Genomic DNA, 21,042 nt, shown 5'->3' on the forward strand with positions numbered 1-21,042 from the left:
AAAAAAAAAAAAAAAAAAAAAAAAAAAAAAAAAAAAAAAAAAAAAAAAAAAAAAAAAAAAAAACACGAAGCGCATACCCTGTTTAACTAAAGACAATAGCCTATCCAAACACATTTTGGCTATTTTTGGGAGCCGCCCTGCACATAAGCCAATTGCAGCAACCGTATCAGCTGCAAACCTTCTGTTTGGGTTTCTAATGTAATCCTAGAAACAAAAAGAAAAGGTTTGCTAACATCAAAGGCTTGAAGTCTGATGCAACCAAAAAAAAATAGCATTCGATATAATCAACTAAAAAGTCATTAGGTTCAATGATAATGAAGCAGAGAAGATGAAAAATGAATATTACCCATGCAAGAGGTACAAACTAACTAGATATTCCGATTTACTTCGCTAACCCCTAACTAATTATTGCTTGCCAAACTTAACATATGTAATATGTATGGAGGTCATGCATCTCTATCATTAATCTTCGGCATTTAAGCTTCCCAGTAAGAGCTCCCATAAGAAAATCATTTTCTTTGGGGTATTTTTCATCTCAAAGTGCCTTCCAAAGAGAGGGCTTAACCAAGGGATTTCCCCCAGATAGATCTGAGAACAGTGATATACTTGTGGGATGCCCGAGGAACCACATTTACGTTCATATCTGATGATATTTTCATCCTGTTCTATTTCTAGCTTCTATGTGGTGTTTTCACGAGGTTTAAATTTCATTTTCTTATAAGCAAACAAAATGGAGACCTTTTTGTTTCTTAGAGGTATTGATGACGTGGATTCTTATATGTTCTCTGTATTCTTTTCTTTATATCATACGAAGGTATAGGAAGTAAACTAATTTTACAATCGCCACATGACAACACAAAATAAAATCGAGAGTAAAAAAAGGTAGGAAATGCATAAATATTACCTGAAACTCATCAAGGATTGGTAAAATAAATGAACCAGTAGCAATGGATGATAGTATCTCAAGCTTCAATGCTTTAACTTGATACGAATCCGAAGAGCAGATGAAGAAGTCTTCATAGTGTGGAGCAAAGAGAGAAGGCATTGCCTTAGCAAACACTTGAATATTACAGAGAACCTGTGGAGGTCAATTGATATTTATTACAATCTGACAAGAGAAAACCGCTGGATGATAAAATAGCAATTAAACAAAAAGTAGGTATATATGCATGTGTGCAGAGATATGGGCATTACTTCAACTCTTAGTTTTAAAATGTAAGAAGTTCAAAATTCTTATGATGGGCTAAGAAGCATACAATCTCAACTAACAGCCGCTCACCTCTTAGTTTTCAAGAGTGAAAATTTTAAAACTTGTATAATCTTGGACGAACTTGAGCTTGAAACCTCAATAAGAGAATAGCCAACATGAGCACTCAATTTATTAAGGGTTATATCCTCGACTAAGAAATCACAGGTTCAAATTTTCATCTCCACACCTTGTTGAACTTTAAAAAAAAGAATTTAATGTGTGTGTCAGGCTAAAATATGCAAAAGCAATCACTTAAGCTTTCAGCAAATACACTCCCTACTATCTTTCCAAATCCCTTTCGCATGGTCAATTGAGATGAAAATGATCTCGCTTATTGGAGGATTGTCTAAGTTGCTCCTAGTGGATATATTAGTATAAGCCTAATAACGTTAGGAAGCCATTTACAATATGCGGCCTCCCAATTGAAAAATACGATATGATTAAAAATATCAAGAACAAGCAAAATACCACATATTTTGCAGCATCACATGATCTGAGTAGAAACACTAATGGTTTAACAATTCTTTTTATGTTCTCCCTTGGAGCCATAATCCAGTGTACGCTGGCAGCAGCAAGAACCACTGCACTGTTGTTGCTCCATAACAAAGGTGACGTACACTCCAATAAGATCCTGATATCATCATTCTCATTACTAGACACAAAATGTCCATCATCCAATTTTGGGAAAACTTCATTCGGATAACTTAGTCGTGATAGATATTCATCTGGTCCTTCAGTATAACATCTAGATATCATATTTGTTAATGCCGTATCATTAAATCCATTCATCTCACTTTCTTCATTGGCTGATGTAAAATTGTTTGCAAAGCCATTCTTTTCTGAACCAGAATTCCCTACAGATTGCAGAGAATGCATAATAGATTCCCTAACAAGCCCAATACTTGCTACGACATAGCGTAAAATAACTCCGATTAAGATTATTTGACCCCATTCCTCAACATCAGGTAAGACCTCACATAACCTTCGATAATTTCTTCCAATCAAAGTCAGATCATTTGGACAGATAGAAGCAAATGCAGCGGCGGCAGCACCGATGACACCAGGGGAGGAATCGCCCAACAGTATCAGAATAATCTGCAAAATATTGCAAACTTAATTAAGAGTGCGGTAGCACTCAGAAAACATAATGAGCTTCTATGGAGTAGGAACACTGAATATAAGGGTTGAGCAAGCAAAGAATCAGCCAACAGACTAAACGTAATACACATTTCCCCCTCTCTTTGACCTTCCAATAAACATCCATGGTCTAGTAACGACAAATTTACTCGTCAAGCCATGAATCAAGCAAACCTCTTTAATAGCCGTGGCATTTTCTTCCAGGCGCAAATCATGAAGCTTTGGAAGAGCATTGGCTGCACATTTTCTGACATACACTGATGGGTCCCTGGCACATTTCCTCACTGCCACAAGAGCGAGAGGTGCAATGTCATGCAGACGAATTCCTGCCATGGTCCGCAGTGCCCACGCCCTCACAAGAGGATTCGTATCCACCAAATCCTTCTGGAAACAATTGATAGACAGCAATGCTTCCTTTGGACGCCTAAAGTGCAAAACATACCATAAATGTAACATACATTGTCACACCTCAAACATTCACCAATGGACAACAAACCATAACTCAGGAGCAGCTCATGATGATCGAACATAGCCCATGTCACGACGCTAAGATTACGAAATTTAAAGCCACGATCAACCACAACACAACCATTACTCTAGATGAAAGAGCAAGGAAAGATATTTATGACCAGAAACTAAAAGGCGAAATATACCGTACTTTTCAGCATAATGCAACAGGTACAAGTATACAAGCTTCTTCACCTCCAACGTCTGCGATGCAACATTCTTAACAACCTGAAGTTCCATTCAAATTAAAATCAGAACATGTAACCACTGAGACCTCCAAAGCTCAACGAATTAAATGACGCCGAATTTCAAGCAATAGAGCGTGAGTACAACAAATAATTACAAGGAGAAAAAAAAAACTTGTGCTTCATTAAACGTCACCTGAGGGAAGAAGTTGGAAACGTCACAACCCTGAGCAATGAGAGCAAGTAAGCGCTTGAGTGCCTCGCATTTTTCGGAGTCAAACCTGCTGTCGAGCAAGGGACCGATGTTCACGTCCACAGGATCGTCGTAGAGGTGGGCGTCTGTGCCGATCCGAGACACCATGGTGGAAGCCTTGCTCAGCGTGTCGGAGGTTGATCCAAATTGAGTGAACATTCTAGACTCGATTCCAGCTTCTGAATTAGGAAGTTTCGAAGAGAAACGGAAACTGGTTCAAGATCAAGAATCTAGATTGAGATTTTGGCCGGTGATGGCAGTAAATTCCGGTGGGTTGAGATGAATTGAAGAACGAGTTCTATTGCCGCGCCATTGCGATGTGTTTATTGAAGAGACTGAGCGGCTTGCCGAATGGAGAGCTACGACGGAGGGCAGCTGATCCTGTTTTTTCTGTTTTTTGTTTCAAATAAAAAATCATTAATATTATTTTATTCATATTTGGTTAACTTCCAATTTTTTTTTTTTTTTTTGTATATAATTATTTTAAAAGTTTCAATCTAATTATTATAAATATGTGAATTTTAAAATTCAAATCTAAATTAAGTAAGTAATTAAAATATATAATAATAAATTTGGGATTAATTAAAAATTTAACAGTTTTCAAACAAAATTAAAAAAGAGTGAAATTTGACGCAATAAATTATTTCAGTATTTTTTTTAGTATAATGATGCAAAGTTGAAAATATCAAAATTTTATTTTTAAAATAAACGTGTTTAACTAACAAAATTTATTTTGAGAGATATGTATGATTAAATATATAAATAAAATAATAAGAATAATAATAATAATTAACCCTAAGATAAGGACAATTATTGTAGTTATTAAATTGCGGGCAACCCTCAAAAGTAATTTCGCGATATTCGTAGGCGCAGGCATAAATCCAATAAAATGTTGCCACGTCAGAACGCTCAGAAGTCAATAAGCAAAATTTTGTTGGTCAAAGCTAACAGGATTCAGCCATGGAGATTGACGCTTTTGGAGTGTGTGTGAGCCTCTGACGATTCCCTAAACGCGCTCACATGCGCGCGTACGATATTCATCATCTTTTGCTCTTAGCCTTAGCGTACCAAATCGCGGACCCCGCGCAGGCCCCAGTTCGACTTTGTCGCATTTCCCCGTGTCTCAGCTTTTTCTACTGTCCAAACTCGGTCCTCACTCCAACCCCAGTTCTTGGATTCGCTCTCAATTCGCGAATTCAATTCCCCTTTTCTCTCCCAGCTCAGAGAACCACCACTCGTTTGTTTTTCTGCGCCAGACGCCTCTCGATTCTCCGATTGTCGTCAGGTGATCTATGTTCTGTTTTTGCTTTGTGAAGATTTTGTTCTCTTTTCACTTTTCTGGATTTTGGGTATGCTTCTATTTGAATTGGGGTGGATTAGTGAGTTCATAATTTCCTTGTCCGTTTCATGCATGGATTTGCTTCTGTTCTATGAATAAAATTGCGATGTATTGCTCTTTTGAGCTGGGTATTTGAGATTCTTGCATATTCCTATGTTCGACATTTGGTTTGGATCATCCTTCTTGTTCTTGTTTACTGATCTGGTTTTACTGTCCAGGTTTAGCTGCCATTAATGGAGTTTCTTTTCCTCCTTTCACGTGGAAGTGTGATTTAGCTAACATTTTCTAGATCTCTTTCTTTCTTTATTTTTTTTATTTTACACATGACCTAGGGGTTAGGATGTCTTTCATGGGTTAGGGGTTTGTGGTTGTCCCAAAAGCTCTGTAGAGAAAATTTCCTTACTTTATGATAAGCATAACATGGTTAAACCTCAATGTTTGATTGGACGATGGGAGTCACCAGTTAAAATTGTCTTTGTGTCTGTCTGTCTCTACTGGACAATGTTATCCTAATAATCTATGAAGCATCCATTGTGTTATCTACTGTCTTTGATTCCATTAGATTCAAATGTCACAGACAAAATTATATATAAATATGAATTTAACTAGAGAGATTTTTTCTCTAGGTGCTGTTCATCAAGTTGGATGGGAAGTTCCACAGATGATTCTGATGTGGACACTGATATCAGTGAATCTGAATTGGAAGAGAGGGAAAGCAGGTCATATGAAGAACTGAAAAATGGAAATCACATCGTGAAACTCTCGCACGAGACATTTACTTGCCCCTATTGTACGAGAAAGAGAAAGAGGGATTTCTTATACAAGGATCTCCTGCAGCATGCTTCTGGTGTAGGCAAAAGTTCTTCCAATAAACGGAATGCCAAAGAGAAAGCTAATCATTTAGCTCTATTGAAATATTTGGAAAAAGATCTAGCTGATGCTGTTGGTCCATCAAAACCTGCTAGCAACAATGATCCTGTTATGGATTGCAATCATGATGAAAAGTTTGTGTGGCCTTGGAGAGGAATTGTGGTAAACATTCCGACTAGGCGTACAGACGATGGACGATATGTGGGAGGAAGTGGATCAAAGTTTAGAGATGAGTTGAAAGAAAGAGGATTTAATCCCACAAGGGTTATTCCATTATGGAATTATCGGGGCCACTCAGGTTATGCTATTGTGGAATTTAATAAAGATTGGCCTGGTTTGCATAATGCTATTTCGTTCGAGAGGGCTTACGAGGCAGATCATCATGGGAAAAAGGATTGGCTGGCTAAAGGTACTGAGAAACTAGGACTTTATGCTTGGGTTGCTCGTGCTGATGATTACAACGCAAATAATATAATTGGGGAACATTTACGTAAGATTGGAGACCTTAAAACCATATCTGAAATTATTCAGGAGGAAGCACGGAAGCAAGATAGGCTCGTGTCCAATCTTACAAGTATCATTGAGCTCAAGAACAAACACTTGAAAGAGATGGAGAAAAGATGTAGTGAAACTGCCACCACCCTTAACAATTTAATGGGGGAGAGAGAGACATTACTTCAAGCCTATAACGAAGGTTTCTTATATAAATCTTTAAAATTTTCAAAGCAGGACATTCATTCCATGTTCTTACATATTGCTTTTTCTTTCATGGAGATTCCAAGTTGCATCATTGAACTCATGTAATGTTTGTCACATCTGCAGAGATCAAAAAAATCCAACTGGGTGCCAGAGATCACCTTAAGAAGATCTTCAATGATCATGAAAAACTAAAGTTGCAACTGGATTCTCAGAAAAAAGAGTTCGAGTCAAGAGGAAGAGAACTGGAAAAGCGTGAAGCCCAAAACGAAAATGAGAGCAAGTATCTGGCTGAAGAAATTGAAAAGGTACACATTTAGGAAAAAAAAAAAAAAAAAAGAAAAGTTCACAGGAAATAATTTATGCATTAAATAGTTAACCAATTACAAAAAGAGAAGGTACATTCTCTAGTGGTTGATTCTCTCGACGACTGTTCTTGGGTTCATGATTTGCAGAGGTGAAGGGAAAACTGGGTGTCATCTTTCACCAATCTTTGCTGGTAGTTATGACAAGATGTTAGTCTAATCTGAATGTCAGACAGATGTTAGGAGACTTCATTGCATTCCTCAATTTATTAATTTGTTAATTAAATTTATTTTATAACTTATTGAATTTATGTTTGACTTCTTCAACTCTCCCAATAGATCCATCCCTGCACATCTACACACACAAAGAAGCCACAGAATTGTGCAGTTTTCCTTTGACATATCAACTTGCTAGTGTGACAAACATGGTGGTTTCCGTCTTGTTCCGAAACGGATTTATATTACTTATTGATTAGGATTTTCTGATTTGTTGCTTTCTGTAATGTCTGAACCGACATCCATGGGATACATATGAACGCTGCAGTCTATGACTTAGTGAGCGTGTGATTTGGTATCATGCTTTTATTGTGTGCATGCGCGTGTTTTTTTTTTTTCTTGTGGGCATGGAGAGATTCTTGACCATTAAACTCATGTTCTTTTTATTTTCAGTATGAGGTGAGAAATAGTTCTCTTCAATTGGCTGAATTAGAGCAGCAGAAGGCTGATGAAGATTTTATGAAGCTGGCAGATGATCAAAAGGTTTGTGGCGGGTGTGCTCTATCAATCATCAGAATATTTCCTTGTCAAAATTAGATCATAACAGGGATTCACATTTATTTCTAATGATTCAGAAACAAAAAGAGGACCTCCACAATAGAATAATCCGACTGGAAAAACAACTGGATGCCAAACAAGCACTAGAGTTGGAAATTGAGCGTCTTCGTGGGACATTGAATGTTATGAAGCACATGGAAGATGATGAGGATGTGGAAGTCCTCCAAAAGGCAGAGTCAATTCTAAAAGATTTGAGTGAAAAGGAAGGAGAACTTGAAGAACTCGATGAACTTAACCAAACATTGATAGTAAAGCAGCGCAAGAGTAATGACGAGCTCCAAGAAGCTCGTAAAGAGATAATTAATGTAAGAATATTTTGTCAACTAATTTTTTGTTCATGTTGCTAAATGGGTACTTCTGTTTTTCCTGTTTGTAAATTTAAAAATTCGAACTCCTAATACAGTTTAATTCTCTCATTTCGTAGGCTTTCAAAGATTTGCCTGGTCGTTCTCACTTGCGTGTTAAGAGAATGGGTGAATTAGATACAAAACCATTCCATGAAGCAATGAAGAAGATATATAACGAGGAGGAAGCAGATGAGAGAGCTTCAGAGCTGTGCTCATTGTGGGCAGAATATCTCAAGGACCCAGATTGGCATCCTTTCAAAGTAATTAAGGTCGAAGGAAAAGATACCGCCGAAGGAAAAGATAAGGTTATTCTTGAATTTGTATTTTCATTTTTGGTTCACTTGGACGATTCAATACTCATGTATGATTCAATATGCTGTGTAGAAGAAAATCACCGAATATGCTAGCTTTCTTCATTCTTTTCTTTGTGGGCGTTCTCGAGCTACGTAGATTCTCCTTTTACCTGCAGAGGCCCTTTTGATGTTTATGTTTAACCATTTGTCATTATGCTGTCTTAGGAAATTGAAATTTTGAATGATGAAGATGAGAAACTGGAAGGTCTGAAAAAGGATTATGGCGAGGAAGTATACAAGGCTGTGGCGTCGGCTTTAATGGAGATAAACGAATACAATCCCAGTGGACGGTATATAATATCGGAGCTGTGGAACTACCAAGAGGAAAGGAAAGCAACGTTGCGAGAGGGAGTAAAATTCTTACTGGACAAGCTGAATAAAAACAACTAGAAAAGGGAAACACCCTGAAGGTTGGTATTCAATTTTGTGGTTGATAAAATTTACTGGATTTTTTTGACTGGAAATAAGAACAAAAATGCAGATTAGAACTTGTTGTGTCAGTCTGAATCCTTTTCAAGCAATTGCTACTCCTACATTGGTTTTCTGAAAGTAATTTGCTTGGCTCCTGGTTTGCATCATTCTGTAAATAACATTAGATTTATTGAACTGCTGCAGCAGCCATAATGATTGAACCAACAACATTGCCTTGAAATAAAACGCAACACGTTTTTTCGTTCAGCATGCTCGTATGGAGTCATCTGATATTTCTTTACAGAAAATCAAAACATGGGCGTGGAGATGAAGTTCTCTTCCTTGCAACTAGAAGACATAACCAGGAGATGGAGGACTATGAGCCAGTAAGTCATGTCACTGTATGTGTTCTGTATCCAGTATTGATAATGCAGACTTGTTTATCTATTATCATTTACTGATCTTACTATTTAATTTGCTCTGAAAACGTATTATAGTTTGTCGTCTTCAATCCGAGGGGCGATTTGTAACCTACATGTAATGTCGAGTCTAGAGACTGAGTGATAATTTCTATCTTATTCATGTTTCAATAATGTAAGAGCTTCTGAGCAATTTTATGAATAGCTTGGATAGCCATTGTTGTTGAACTCCAGTTTAAATTATTGGGATGATTTGGTTCTTTTTCTTTACATTTCTTCTGCAATTACAACTGTGTGTGATTAAAGCCAGACTTCTTCATGTTAATGGTTGTTCAGACCAAAATAAGGTTTCATACTTTGTCATGTGTGGTTTCAGACCCATTTGGTTTCTACTCTGGTGATGCTTTTTCTTGGAGGGACTATAAAGAAAAGGAAGGTCAAAATATATTCTAGTCTTTGTAATTTAGTTCTTTAAACTTTTTTGGTCTCTGTTTCTTTTTAACCATCGAGTTCTTGCAACTGTTGAAGTATCCATAACATTATATGTGATAAACAGAAGGAAAACTCCATTCATATATTAATTTACACGGTTGATTAAGTTTATGTTTCAATTACCCATGGAAGGATTTTCACACATCAATTTAAACCTCTACGAACACAAACCCAGTTCTCGAAAATAGGACCTAAATGAAAATAAATAGATTCTTGTATTCCCTCTTGCTTTCAGTGTCGATCAGACATGATGGTTTTGAATGTTTGATCTTAGCTAAAATACAAGCAAGAACAATAAAAAGATGGTGATAGATAGAGCGACGCCAGTGAATACATCGTAGTTATTAAAAATGTGAATACAATGAAGATCGTAGTTATTAAAAATAGAAACAAGAAACTAGAAGAACCTGATGTAAGAAAAAAGAACAAAACTGCAAGAAGTAATTTCAAGAATGAAAAACTAAACAAAGAAAAAAGCATTGGCGTCAGCTTTCCGATTAGCTTTCTCTATTGCAATACCGAACACAAACAAAATTAATCTTTCATTTACTTTGCCCATCTCATGATGTACCAACAAAATGACTCTAATACTAAACAGCACCAAGCACGCCCTGAAAGTAGAATGGTCCGACAAAAGCCATAGCAAGCTAAATTAATTGCAGAGCTTCACCATGGCTGCAAGAGTTAACATTCAACCATTCTAATTAGAGTTGGGTGTTAAGGTCTTATAATCCCAATTACAAAGCAACCGATGCAGAGAGTCAGAGACCATTCTTTCTTGCTCCTCATGGAAGAACATGCTTTAATAATCCTGATAATCTATCTACATCAACACATGTGAGAAAATAATTGAAGAGTCCTAAATCCCAACCTCAAATATATAAAAGAAAGAAGAAAAGGGAAAATCAGACTGTCTTTTGCCAAAATAGAGGAACAAAACAGAAACATTCAACACAAACTGATGATGATTCACAGAAGCCACGACCGGGATAGAGGAACAAGCCCACCACAATCTCATCAGGCTTTGATTTCGTTCCCAGAAGGCACACCACCGCGACCAAGAGCGTTTTTTTTCGCTCTTTCAATTGATTTGATCTTCTTGTACCATTTTACGTGCCGCAGCAAGATGACTTTTGGGCCGCTTGACCACCCCCGTCTGCTGCGTCTGGCTTGTTTATTTTGATTGTTTGAGGCTGGATTACAAACGGATCTCATTCACATCAAGGTTTTACTTGGTGACAACAATTTCTTCATACAATCCTTAAGAAAATTCAAAGCAATCCAGGATTGAAAACAAAGTACATACCTCTGCCTTCGAATCAGTGTCTGCAAGCCTTTGCTTAATGTCCCTAGCAATTGAAAAGAAAACCTCCTCGACATTCAGGTTTGTCTTTGCACTCTGCAGAATATGTTAAATGCAAGAACAAAGAAGCACAAATAAATATTTACTACAAATATTCTAACTTTACGTGGTCTTGAAGCATTTCTAACTTACCGTTTCAAAGAATTTGATTCCATATTCATCAGCAAGAGCTTGACCTTTAGAAGTAGGCACAGCCTGTGACAAGATTAAAAAAGAAAGATACAGAGTAAACAAAGGAAACATCAATTGCGAAATATTGAAACTAACTCCTACTTTGTTACATTAGAAGGCCAAGTATGAACTTTAAAATGGAGTTGCATTTTAAGTTCTTGGACCTGTAATTCTTTGGTGCCAAGCAATAAGAAAGACAGGTTGGGAGCAATCTAGCAATACAAAATGCTTACCCTTTTACTTTCATCCATATCAGCTTTGTTTCCTACCAGTATCTTGTTCACATTATCAGATGCATGCTGTTCAATGTTGCGAATCCAATTCCTAATGTCTGAATAAGAAAAGAATAAACTTCATAACAGAAAGAAATAAGAAAATTGTAGAAGCGATTAGAAACCGAAGTTAGGGGGAGCCATTTGAACCCAAAAATCCAAAAATACCCCCAAGATATCCCACCAACATGAGTTGGAGGGTGAGCTTGACTCATACTTTTTAGTTTAAACATTTTTTTAGAAAAATATAACACTTTTAATAAAAGTGATTTTAATTAGAATACTTATATGTTTAGTTACATTTTCCTAAGAGTACATAAAATCAAAAGTGTGTTTGGTCACTGCATCCAAAAGGTGACTGTACGAATACTAAATAGCTAAAAGTAATTTGAAAAATTGATCCTTAGTCAATTACTATAACCTTTTTGGAATGTTAAGGTAATTCTTTTTAAATGTTTTAAAGCAATCAGATTTTTTTTAAATGTTTTTATTTGTTACCAAACTATACAAATTTAAGAAAAATGCTTTTAGTCATCCAAAATCACTCAAGTAGGTAAGCCAAACACTCTTACTTGGCTTGAGGTATAACAATATGTTTCAATCAGCTCAGTTTGATACACAAACAAGGTCAGTTGGTTTGTTCGGTTATTATAGATGGTCAGTTGTGGTCGGTTAAGCCCAATTTTAATCCATTTCAGTTCAAAGAGTCATTTTTTAAAACTATAGGTTAATTTGACATCGAGGCAAAAAAATCCAACCCACTTATACCCCTAACTAGAGCTCTACAAGAGTAGAACTTACCCACCTTGATGAAAATTTATGGTTACATAAACTAATTTCACATGTTAGAAAAATCTTGAATGAAATGGTAGACAGAATGAATCATGAGCCCATCAATGTCAAAGATTTTATATTATATATAAAAGATAAGCGTAGCAATCGCAAATCAATGCATCCAAAAGAGGCAATAAAATAACTCACTGTTAAAAGATGACTCGTCAGTGACATCGTAGACCAGCAAAATTCCCATGGCTCCTCGATAGTAAGCTACAGTGTGAAAAACAAAATTACACCAACATTCAAACTATAATCATCATAGTACAGACACAATAAAGTTTTCACTTCACTATCACTGGAATAAGAATGGGTTTTAGGGAATTGACGAAGGGAGTTACTTCATTACCACTTCTCTCTCCATGCCACATGACAGGAATTAGAGGCAATTTCATGAAATAAACTTATTCCATATTTCTACCGTTTCCTACAAATAAAAATAAAAGAACTAGAAGCACTTGGTCTCAAATCAGACATTGATACTTCAGAACTAATTCTTTTCATTCCTAAATCAAAAGAATTGAAATGTTCGATGTCAAATTAAATAATAAAATAAGCTCATAAACTTAAACTGTTTTTTGAAATCTCAAGCCTTCACTTTCAAGCTTTATTCCAAAACATTTTCCAATGGGCTAAAACAGACGAGGTTGAATGGTCACAGAATTTTGGAGGGCCAACCCAGATACATTAAAGATCAGCATTATCCCTGATTTCCAATCTACATTCAAATAGTACAAAAATTTACTAGAGGAAGCATCTATCCTAAATAATATCTGGGAGAAACAATATTAGATATCAGATACATGCCTGTTGTGATAGTCCGGAAACGCTCCTGACCAGCTGTATCCCAGATTTGCAATTTGATTCTCTTCCCATCAAGCTCAATGGTTCTTATCTTAAAATCAATACTGCCATGAGATGCATATTAGCTGATATTAAAGAGATGCTTCCAAGCTACTCGTACTTAGAAAACATATAGAATTTTTTATGCAGATCAATTAATATCATACACAACATTACCAGTACATAAAAAATGTAAAACCAGCTATTTGATAAAATGATTGTTTCAAACCACTTTAGTACCTACTACCTCATTTCAGTTAATAGTCCCAACTACGAGTCTATGACCATTACGAAGCCTTTGGAATTTTTTATTATTTTTTTTGAATTGAAACAGTACTAAAACATTTCAACATGCAAACTTCAAGGGTACCCAGGCTACAAACCCAATTGTGGTGATAAAACTGGTTGTAAAAGAACCATCAGAAAAACGCAGAAGCAGACAACTCTTTCCCACACCTGCAAAACAATTGAAACCGAAAAAGCTAACGTGAACACTATTGGTATGCGAAATTGATAGGCTCACAAGTCTATCACAAAATTTTCATGAGATTCCCATAAATAAACTTACTATTCTTTAATGAAAAATGAACTTTCCTTTTGCTAGAGGCCAACTAGCTCTAACAATTAAAGCACTTAAATTAGTCAGTGGCAGAGAGGCCAAACGTTACACCTACAATGCATCATACTAAGCACATGCGGAACCACAAACAAAAACATCAGTCAATTAACAGGAAATTTCACCTCGATTCCAACAGACATTTAAGCATAAATTAATATTCTCGAACAGAAAAAGGTCACGTTCTCCATGTTGGGCGTCAGAAGATCACGGCCACTTTTACCAGGTATACGTCGTTGTTGCACACAGAACTACGGCGTATTCCACCAGAGAATGAAATGTAAACAATAATATGTCGAGAATGCCATACTTGACCCCAAAGAGGTTCCCAAATAGAGGGAGAGATCAACAAGAATCAACCATTTCAAATCAAAAGGCCCAAACACATAACGAAAACATGCAACGAATTCACTCCCACCAAAACGAGAAAACCCGAAATCACATTGATGAAAACAAATCCCACACCACACTACACATGACCCATTCATCAGATCTCTAAGAGCACCTCCCATTTCCATCATTTGCTTCGTACCCAAACATAAAAAAAGCAAACACAATAACTTAAAACTCGCAACAAAACCAAGGATTTGGGAACATACCGCTATCGCCAATAAGCAAAAGCTTAATGAGGTAATCGTAATCAGCACGAGCCCTTGCCGGTGGTGCAGCCATCGGTTTCCAGTATCTTTCAACGAAATTTTATTCCCTCCTGCGACCCAGAAAAAGAGGGCGGACACAAACAACGACTCAATGAAATCGAACCGATACCTCCGTCAAAAGATCAAACACAGAGAGAGAAGAGGAGATATTACCTTAACGAAGCTTAGCAAGTCGTCGGCGACATCGAGCGTGGAGAGAGAGAGAGAGAGAAATGAAAACAGATACTCTGATTTCGCGCGGAGATTGGCCGATTGGGACCGAACGACTGCGCCGAGACGCGTGTATACGAAAAGCGCTTTTTCCTTCTAGGAAATGTGCTCAGTGTTTCCAATCCTACACTCGGCTACACTCGATCCTACTTTTTTTTTTTCTAAATTATTTATTTCCATTTACATTAATTAAGTGCCAAAAAAAAATAATAATAAATAACCGAAAAATGAGCACTTCCATCTCTTAAAATTAAATAATAAATTTACCCATAGGTTCATAAAATCTTTGCAATTTGTATCTTTTTATCACTCCAAAATAATAATAATAACAATAAATAATAAATTCAAGTAATGAATTTTTTTTCTTTAAGGTTTAAAATAATTTTTAAAGATTTTGTATTTCTTTTGCATATGTCCTAATTTTTCAATAATTTGACTTTAGTTTTTTCATTATTTTTTATTTGTTAGTTTATTAAAATATAAGTAATAGAATTCCAAGAAAAATATGCCCCAACACCATAAATTATATTTGTGGGTACGTTTCAATGGCTTGTGAAGAAGTTTTTCAAAAAATACATTTTTTTTAAAGAAAATAACCGTTTAGATTAAAATAATGTTTGATTAAATTTTCTCAAGAGAGTAAGTGCATAAGTTTAATCGGTTCCCATGACACCTAAAAATACTTCTACAAATGTCGTAGTATAAAAAAAACGACTATTAAATACAATGATCTAATGATTTCAATTTTATGTTTAAAATGTTATGATCGATCAACCATGCCAATGGCCTATACCTAAACCTTAATTGTAAGAAGCGCTGTTAGAAGGCAAATACTTCATTTTAGAGAGACAAATACCTTTAAATGAGGGGCGAGTCAAGGAAGAAAGACTTTTGTTTACAATGAAGACTAACAAAGAAAGAAACTTGTAAAAAAGAGTCAGTTTTCATTTATCTTTCATGAAGAAAGCATCTGAATTGTTCACCAAATTCAAGAAACAAAAACACATGGTACTCGAACGGAGCAATTTTAACTAATATGATTGATATGATACCGCCCAAATTTACAATTTTCAGAAGCAAAACACTACAGTTTCAGGTATGAATACAGTAAAAACAGAGCAAAATGGACACTTCAGACTGCCAAATGCTCTGTGGCTGTGGGGGAAATGAGCACAAGAAGATAAAATAATAATGATTACACAATGAACGCTTCCAGAAAAAACCCATACAAGGCAGGCAGGCAGTTAAATGTCCTAAAAATATCGGACACCTGCAATGCTCTGAAAAAATAAGATACATTATTTTGATGATATTTTTCTCCATCAGTTAAGCTGACTTTACAGACTTGCACAAGCAAAGAAGATAAAAAAAACATGGTTAAAAGACTGCCTTCAGGAATGACAAAAACAGAAGAAGGCTTGGAGGTAATGTGGTTTCTGTACAAATGAAATGAATCTTCTTAAGTTTCACTTGCAAGTCGCCTGAAATTATGATAAACAACATACAGCTGTTTCCACGACAAAGAAGACGTGTCAGTGCAACTATTGAAAATAAGTTATAGCCTTATAGGTTTCTCAAAGAATATTCCAAGTTGCAACACAAAAAGAACAGCGTATTCATCTGGGAAATGGAAAGAAAATAAGTCAAGCATGGAGATTATACTTAAAGTTTGAGAAGATAATAGGGAAGTACCTGATGAAAGTATCAAAAAATTTCCATTTCCAATGATTTGTGGCAGAACAGGCAGACAAATCAATCGATGGGGGTAATCCAATAGGCTTTCCCGAATGCCTTAGTCACTATCTCCTTGACGTACGTTGAAAAGAAAAGTTAATAGACATAGCCAAGGAGGGATCTCTACAATAGCTAATCTGCAGGGCCAGTCATCAAATCAGCTCACCATCTTCGTGCGTGCTTAGCTAAGAACCAACTGTACAGTGGCAGGATATAACTATGAATAAACAAGATCATCCCGTTGTATCACTATTGCCTTTCTCAATGGATAGTCATTCTCCTAGAGTGATCTAAATTAAGTTGCCATATGAGTAGACAAGCTCTGTCATGTACACTTAGTCGGGCGCATTTCTTCATATGCTCCAAAGATGGAATATAAAGTGAGTGAACGAACACCATGTGTATCAAAACTTTTTCTGCACACGGCCGAATGTGATGCATTCATGTCAAAAACAGAATGCTTCCAGAAAATCAGAGTAAATCACAATTCGATACCCATATCGTTTGCCAGTTTAAGTATACCACGCATCTGAAGGTATGGATTTTCCAACAGCTTCTCATTATTGCTCTGCATGGTGTGAGCAGAAAGCAAGCAAGCAAGCATGTTAGCACTTTCAGCTCAATTATCAAACGAAGAGAACATCTTGGCTAAATTAATTCTAGCAATACCGCGAGAGACTTGAAGGTCTGTTTTTGACATGCGTGAATTGGGATGTAAAACCAAAGAGTAAGACAAACATGTAAAGTATATGGGAATAAATTTTATAACATGAGATGTAGATTTCCATTAATTTATTATCTAAAATCAAGCTATATTTGTTATAAACTAATTAATAATAGAGTTGAATTAAATTCATAAAATAATTATTACATACAAATTTAAGTTCTTCTTTCCCTCCCCTTTTTCTTATGAGCTCTTTCTAATTCAATACAAGTATTGCTTATCCTTAAAAATAAAGACTGCACATGGAAAAGAGACAAGAAGCGAGCAGTCAAATCATAGAATCTGCTTTTACAAAGGCCCCACAGCCTCCAGGTGACGTCCAGTGCGAGGAAAGCTGACTTAAAATGTCTATGAACCCTAACTTTTCAAAATACAACAATTATTTGAATGTTTTTGCTTTCCATTAAAAAAGGGCTAACTATAGGGCATTTCTAGTGTAACACCCTGACTTCTTTCTTTTCTTTTTCCCCTCACTCATTTGGTAAATCAAACTAAACTTTGTTTATTCCTTTTGGGCTCCCTCTTGCGCTTTGTTTTTATGTCGAGGTCCTTGTTTTTGGACTATTTGTAAGCCTTTCATTCTTTTCCAATGAAAGTTCAGTTTTTTACCCAAAAGGAAACAAAAAAATAAAAATAAACTTTGTTGGTGCACGGTAACACTAGTAGAGATAATGTGAATGCCTAATACAAATAAATTTAAAAAGTTCTGCAGATACATTAATCAAATCAGAATATGTACTTGACAACAAATGTGATAACATCACCTGCTGAGCTTTGATTACAAGATTCTGAAGCATGTATTGGTACTTTTCAGGTTTCTCTGTCATCATACGCTGAAAACCAAAAATTTTTATTCATAAACGAAAGGAAAAATAAAATTGAAATTTCATAAAAATATATTTCATGGTGGAAAGGAATTTTCTTGCCTTCAAAAGAAACGCTGAAGAGTAATAGGCCACCCTTGAATCTGTATCATCTAGAAGCTCTCTGTAAAATCCCAACAAAGCAACACTTTAACGTATCCACACATAGAAGGAAAATTCAGGAAAGGAGAAAGGGAACTATGAGTAACCACCTGAAAAATTGTTCCCCATCCACTTCTTGGAAAGCCAATGAATCAGAACTGCACTTAGCAATAAGAAGTAAGAGCAGCGCTGCCCGTATGTCAGAGGCGGCACCTGGGTGGTTCCCTCTTGCTTGGCTTCCAACAGCAACACCCAAAGCAATGTTGTCTGTTGCTGCCCCAGCAAGTTGAATCAACGGCCAGTAGAACAGAGCAGCAGGAACATGTGAAATCAACTGCATGGGGACAATAGTCTGTCCTTGAAGCAGTAATGCTGCCATGGAGGCTGTATCATGACCAAGAGGATTGTTATAAGTTTTACTATATCTACTTTTCTCCTCCTTTAGCTCTCCAAAGTAATTACCATCCAGTTTAGCTTCAAATTCAATAGCCCCTATCGTTTTACTTGCACCTGAGTAATCTAAAACTCTGCCGTGGGGCATATCATCTCCAATTGGTAGTTCAGAAGCTTGTGGTACTCTCAGGCATAATTGAGAGAAAAGTATGTCACACATCTGTTCAGGAAAACACAGAGCATATGTAGATGATATTTAAGTACGTCTAAAATATAATGTAACCCATTAGCTTTGGGGTTCATTGGTGATTTAACAAATAGGTAGAACAAAGAGCATATGTAGATGACACTTAAGTACCTTTAAAATATTGATGCGATCTGTTTCGTTGATCTGAAAGACCAAGAAAAGAGAACTGCACATAATGTCTATCACTGCATTAGCTATCTCCAGACGGCTATCTTTGGATGCCTGGTCAAGATTATTGCTGCCAGAATTTCGCATTTCATTCTCATTCAACAAAAATTTGCATCGCATAAGAAGTCTTTCTACTACAAATAAAAAGCCCCATCTAATGATGTTGTGTTTCGAATTTAAAAGTCCACACATTAGCCAGATGGAAAGGGGTACGTCTGAAGCAGCTGAATAATCATTTACACCAGCGTATGCAATTCTCTGCTGTAATCTTTTCACATTTGTCCACATACTCTCATCCCTTTCACCAGTTATTTCTTCAAATAGAAGATCCCCCAGCCAAACGTGACCATTTTGACGATAAGCAATTCTCTCTGAATGAAGAAGAGAATGCAGAGTGGCCCATGATAGTTTGGATTTCATGCTAACACCATTTCTTAATCCAGAACCTTGAATACTTTCAAAAAGTTTGAGAGATTTGGTTATCTGTATCATATAAGAGAACTCATTGTCCAAATGCGTAAATGATTTGATTATTGTATTAAAATTTTCCATTACGTTCTCCAAGAGCTGCAAAAGAAGATGAACAATCAAATGTTGGTATCAAGTTCTAGATAAAATTAAGAGAAAAATACATTTGATCTCAGCCTTACAAGAATAGTTTGAACACCTTAAAGCCAGGAAATTTGCAATAAGGCTTCCAGTTAACAACAATATGACAGAGTGATCTCATAGGTACTGGATAGTATAATTTTTTCTTTTAGTAAAAGAGTAAGGGGTGAAGATCACCCTACAAGATCTCGAGTCAATTTGAGAGGGCTGAGAACTCTCCCAAGAGGGTACTCCTTCCGAAATAACCAATACCTTCCCTTTGTCCCCTCTGACATTACAAGGAACGTGCACCACTGACTCTCAGTACCTTGCTTTCCATTTTACCGATACTAGAGTACATATTCACAGTAGGAGGCCTAACATAATAAAAAAAATGCTTAAGTAGGTTTCTAGCTTAATCATCCATGTTGCATATGAGATATGCCCTTCTAAATGGTTACTACTAAACAAGATTAATAAATATTTGCTTTGGTTTCCTTATTCCTTATTGTCCCATCATTATTGTTCATAATTTTTAACAAAATTAATTTAAGATAAGGATGGGACATTTCTAAAATGTCCCTCCCTCATCCATCTCATCTCAAATTAAATGAGATCTAGACACTTTACACTACAAGATATCAAACTAACAGGTCACCATCTTCCAACTCTTCCCCTTTTTCCCCTATTGGACTTCCCTTCTTCCTCAACTAAGAAAGTGCACAAGGTTCCTTGCTTTCAGAGAGATAAGGAAAGAGAAATAAGAGAGGGAGCTGATGTCGATAAATGGGTGATGGAGATTGTCAGATGGAGAAAGAAGTAAAAAGAAGTGGATGAAAGGGTTGGAATAAACATTTAATATAATATTTTCATCTAGTAAAAACTATTTAAAAGAATTGTGGGTAGAAAGAGATACTTGAGGGGCACTAGAAGTTCCCAAGGATAAGCATGCCAAGCTGCCACTATGATTCCAGAAAATTTTACTACTACATCTCATTAGAAACTGTTTTTTAGACCAAGCAAGTTGACACCCTACATTGGCAAATTTAGATGAGCCCATACCGTATTTAGTCGTTCACTATTAGGATATCTACACAATGCTGATGAGATAGACGCTTTCAAGATCTCCCCAACACCTTCCACTCCAAGCTTAACTGAGATGTAAAAAGCCTCAGGTGCATTGGCGAGAGTGAATAGGGCTGCAAGGGGTTGTATCTCATCATCACCAAATTCCATAACTCCTGTTGCGATGCAAGATTCATTTATTTGATGCAAAACATAATCAAAAAGCACCAGAAAGAGATTTCTCCGTTCTTCTCTTGAGTTTGCTAGAGAATACTGCATTAGAAAAGTACTAAAATATTAGAAAAGTTAGATATAGTTTTAAATCATTTTTCTATCAGTTATCATCAATTCTCCTCGGACAAAGAAAGGAATAAACGTCACTTTTAATTTTGAGAAAATTCTAAATAAACTAGACCACCAACATGTAAGCCAAACAATTCAACTTACCATAAAGTTACAACTGGCAAATTAAGGATTTGACACGGAGAATATCACTTAGGTATTGGTAATTACACTTTGGTCCTGAACTTTGAGATTTGTGTCAAATTGGTCCCTAGATTCCGAAACTGAACAATCAAGTCCCCAATATTTGAAAAATGCTTGATTTTGGTCCCTCAATTAACAGTTAACTCCATGTTGACATGGCAATGTTTAAAATTATATTAACTAAAATAAAATAATAATAATAATAATAATAATAATCATCATAATCATAATCATAATCATAATCATAACACTATTACTTAAAAAAAAAAAAAAAAAAAAAAAAAAAAAAAAAAAAAAAAAAAAAAAA

At 36.0% G+C, this 21,042-nt stretch overlaps 4 protein-coding genes across 12 annotated transcripts in view; 1 reads left to right on the plus strand and 3 right to left on the minus strand.

Moving 5' to 3' along the window:
* Positions 1–3,716, minus strand: part of LOC111458307 (AP3-complex subunit beta-A-like) — a 7,959-nt gene extending 4,243 nt beyond the window's left edge. The window contains exons 1-6 of one of the 4 annotated variants that reach the window (XM_023100867.1): positions 3,275–3,716; positions 3,045–3,121; positions 2,561–2,810; positions 1,718–2,344; positions 905–1,078; positions 78–204 (exon numbers count right to left, since the gene is read on the minus strand). In XM_023100867.1, coding sequence (XP_022956635.1) covers positions 78–204; positions 905–1,078; positions 1,718–2,344; positions 2,561–2,810; positions 3,045–3,121; positions 3,275–3,490 — 1,471 coding nt within the window. In that variant the 5' untranslated portion in view covers positions 3,491–3,716. Of the gene's footprint in view, positions 1–77; positions 205–904; positions 1,079–1,717; positions 2,345–2,462; positions 2,933–3,039; positions 3,122–3,274 lie in introns of those variants that run through there. The other 3 variants (XM_023100868.1, XM_023100869.1, XM_023100870.1) reach the window with 3 other exon arrangements.
* Positions 3,717–4,445: 729 nt separating this feature from the next.
* LOC111458309 (protein INVOLVED IN DE NOVO 2-like) lies at positions 4,446–9,169 on the plus strand. Of its 3 annotated transcripts, XM_023100871.1 has the most exons (8): positions 4,446–4,616; positions 5,297–6,234; positions 6,363–6,544; positions 7,211–7,300; positions 7,393–7,680; positions 7,800–8,027; positions 8,241–8,485; positions 8,691–9,133. In XM_023100871.1, the coding sequence occupies exons 2-7, from the start codon at positions 5,316–5,318 to the stop codon at positions 8,463–8,465; spliced, it is 1,932 nt and encodes a 643-aa protein (XP_022956639.1). In that variant the 5' UTR covers positions 4,446–4,616; positions 5,297–5,315; the 3' UTR covers positions 8,466–8,485; positions 8,691–9,133. The 3 variants fall into 3 exon arrangements, with proteins under 3 accessions (XP_022956639.1, XP_022956641.1, XP_022956640.1); XM_023100873.1 differs by lacking the exon at positions 4,446–4,616 and having other exon boundaries at positions 5,316–6,234; positions 8,791–9,169; XM_023100872.1 differs by lacking the exon at positions 4,446–4,616 and having other exon boundaries at positions 5,316–6,234; positions 8,694–9,167.
* Positions 9,170–9,923: 754 nt separating this feature from the next.
* LOC111458819 (ras-related protein RABE1c-like) lies at positions 9,924–14,448 on the minus strand. The gene is made up of 9 exons (XM_023101641.1): positions 14,309–14,448; positions 14,096–14,205; positions 13,264–13,336; positions 12,845–12,945; positions 12,185–12,250; positions 11,165–11,262; positions 10,893–10,955; positions 10,704–10,796; positions 9,924–10,590 (listed from the first exon to the last, which is right to left on the minus strand). The coding sequence occupies exons 2-9, from the start codon at positions 14,166–14,168 to the stop codon at positions 10,507–10,509; spliced, it is 651 nt and encodes a 216-aa protein (XP_022957409.1). The 5' UTR covers positions 14,169–14,205; positions 14,309–14,448; the 3' UTR covers positions 9,924–10,506.
* Positions 14,449–15,373: 925 nt separating this feature from the next.
* Positions 15,374–21,042, minus strand: part of LOC111458484 — a 22,119-nt gene continuing 16,450 nt past the window's right edge. For 3 of the 4 annotated variants that reach the window (XM_023101185.1, XM_023101188.1, XM_023101187.1), the window contains 7 exons: positions 20,247–20,522; positions 18,540–19,163; positions 17,899–18,401; positions 17,750–17,810; positions 17,588–17,656; positions 16,058–16,667; positions 15,374–15,872 (listed from right to left, as the gene is read on the minus strand). In XM_023101185.1, coding sequence (XP_022956953.1) covers positions 16,581–16,667; positions 17,588–17,656; positions 17,750–17,810; positions 17,899–18,401; positions 18,540–19,163; positions 20,247–20,522 — 1,620 coding nt within the window. In that variant the 3' untranslated portion in view covers positions 15,374–15,872; positions 16,058–16,580. The remainder of the gene's footprint in view (positions 15,873–16,057; positions 16,668–17,587; positions 17,657–17,749; positions 17,811–17,898; positions 18,402–18,539; positions 19,164–20,246; positions 20,523–21,042) is intronic. The other variant, XM_023101186.1, reaches the window with a different exon arrangement.

Source organism: Cucurbita moschata, unplaced genomic scaffold, assembly GCF_002738365.1.
Source record: "Cucurbita moschata cultivar Rifu unplaced genomic scaffold, Cmos_1.0 Cmo_Scf00021, whole genome shotgun sequence".
NCBI lineage: Eukaryota > Viridiplantae > Streptophyta > Magnoliopsida > Cucurbitales > Cucurbitaceae > Cucurbita > Cucurbita moschata.

What these genes read in the sequence shown, in the direction of transcription:
- LOC111458309 (XM_023100871.1), top strand. Translation starts at nt 5,316, where the DNA reads ATGGGAAGTTCCACAGATGATTCTGATGTGGACACTGATATCAGTGAA. An exon ending in TGGCTGAAGAAATTGAAAAG is followed by an intron (nt 6,545 to 7,210) that starts GTACACATTTAG and finishes TTTTATTTTCAG; the next exon opens with TATGAGGTGAGAAATAGTTC. An exon ending in CTCGTAAAGAGATAATTAAT is followed by an intron (nt 7,681 to 7,799) that starts GTAAGAATATTT and finishes CTCATTTCGTAG; the next exon opens with GCTTTCAAAGATTTGCCTGG.
- LOC111458819 (XM_023101641.1), bottom strand. Translation starts at nt 14,168, where the DNA reads ATGGCTGCACCACCGGCAAGGGCTCGTGCTGATTACGATTACCTCATT. An exon ending in TTTCCGGACTATCACAACAG is followed by an intron (nt 12,251 to 12,844) that starts GCATGTATCTGA and finishes TTCACACTGTAG; the next exon opens with CTTACTATCGAGGAGCCATG. An exon ending in GAATCAAATTCTTTGAAACG is followed by an intron (nt 10,797 to 10,892) that starts GTAAGTTAGAAA and finishes CATATTCTGCAG; the next exon opens with AGTGCAAAGACAAACCTGAA.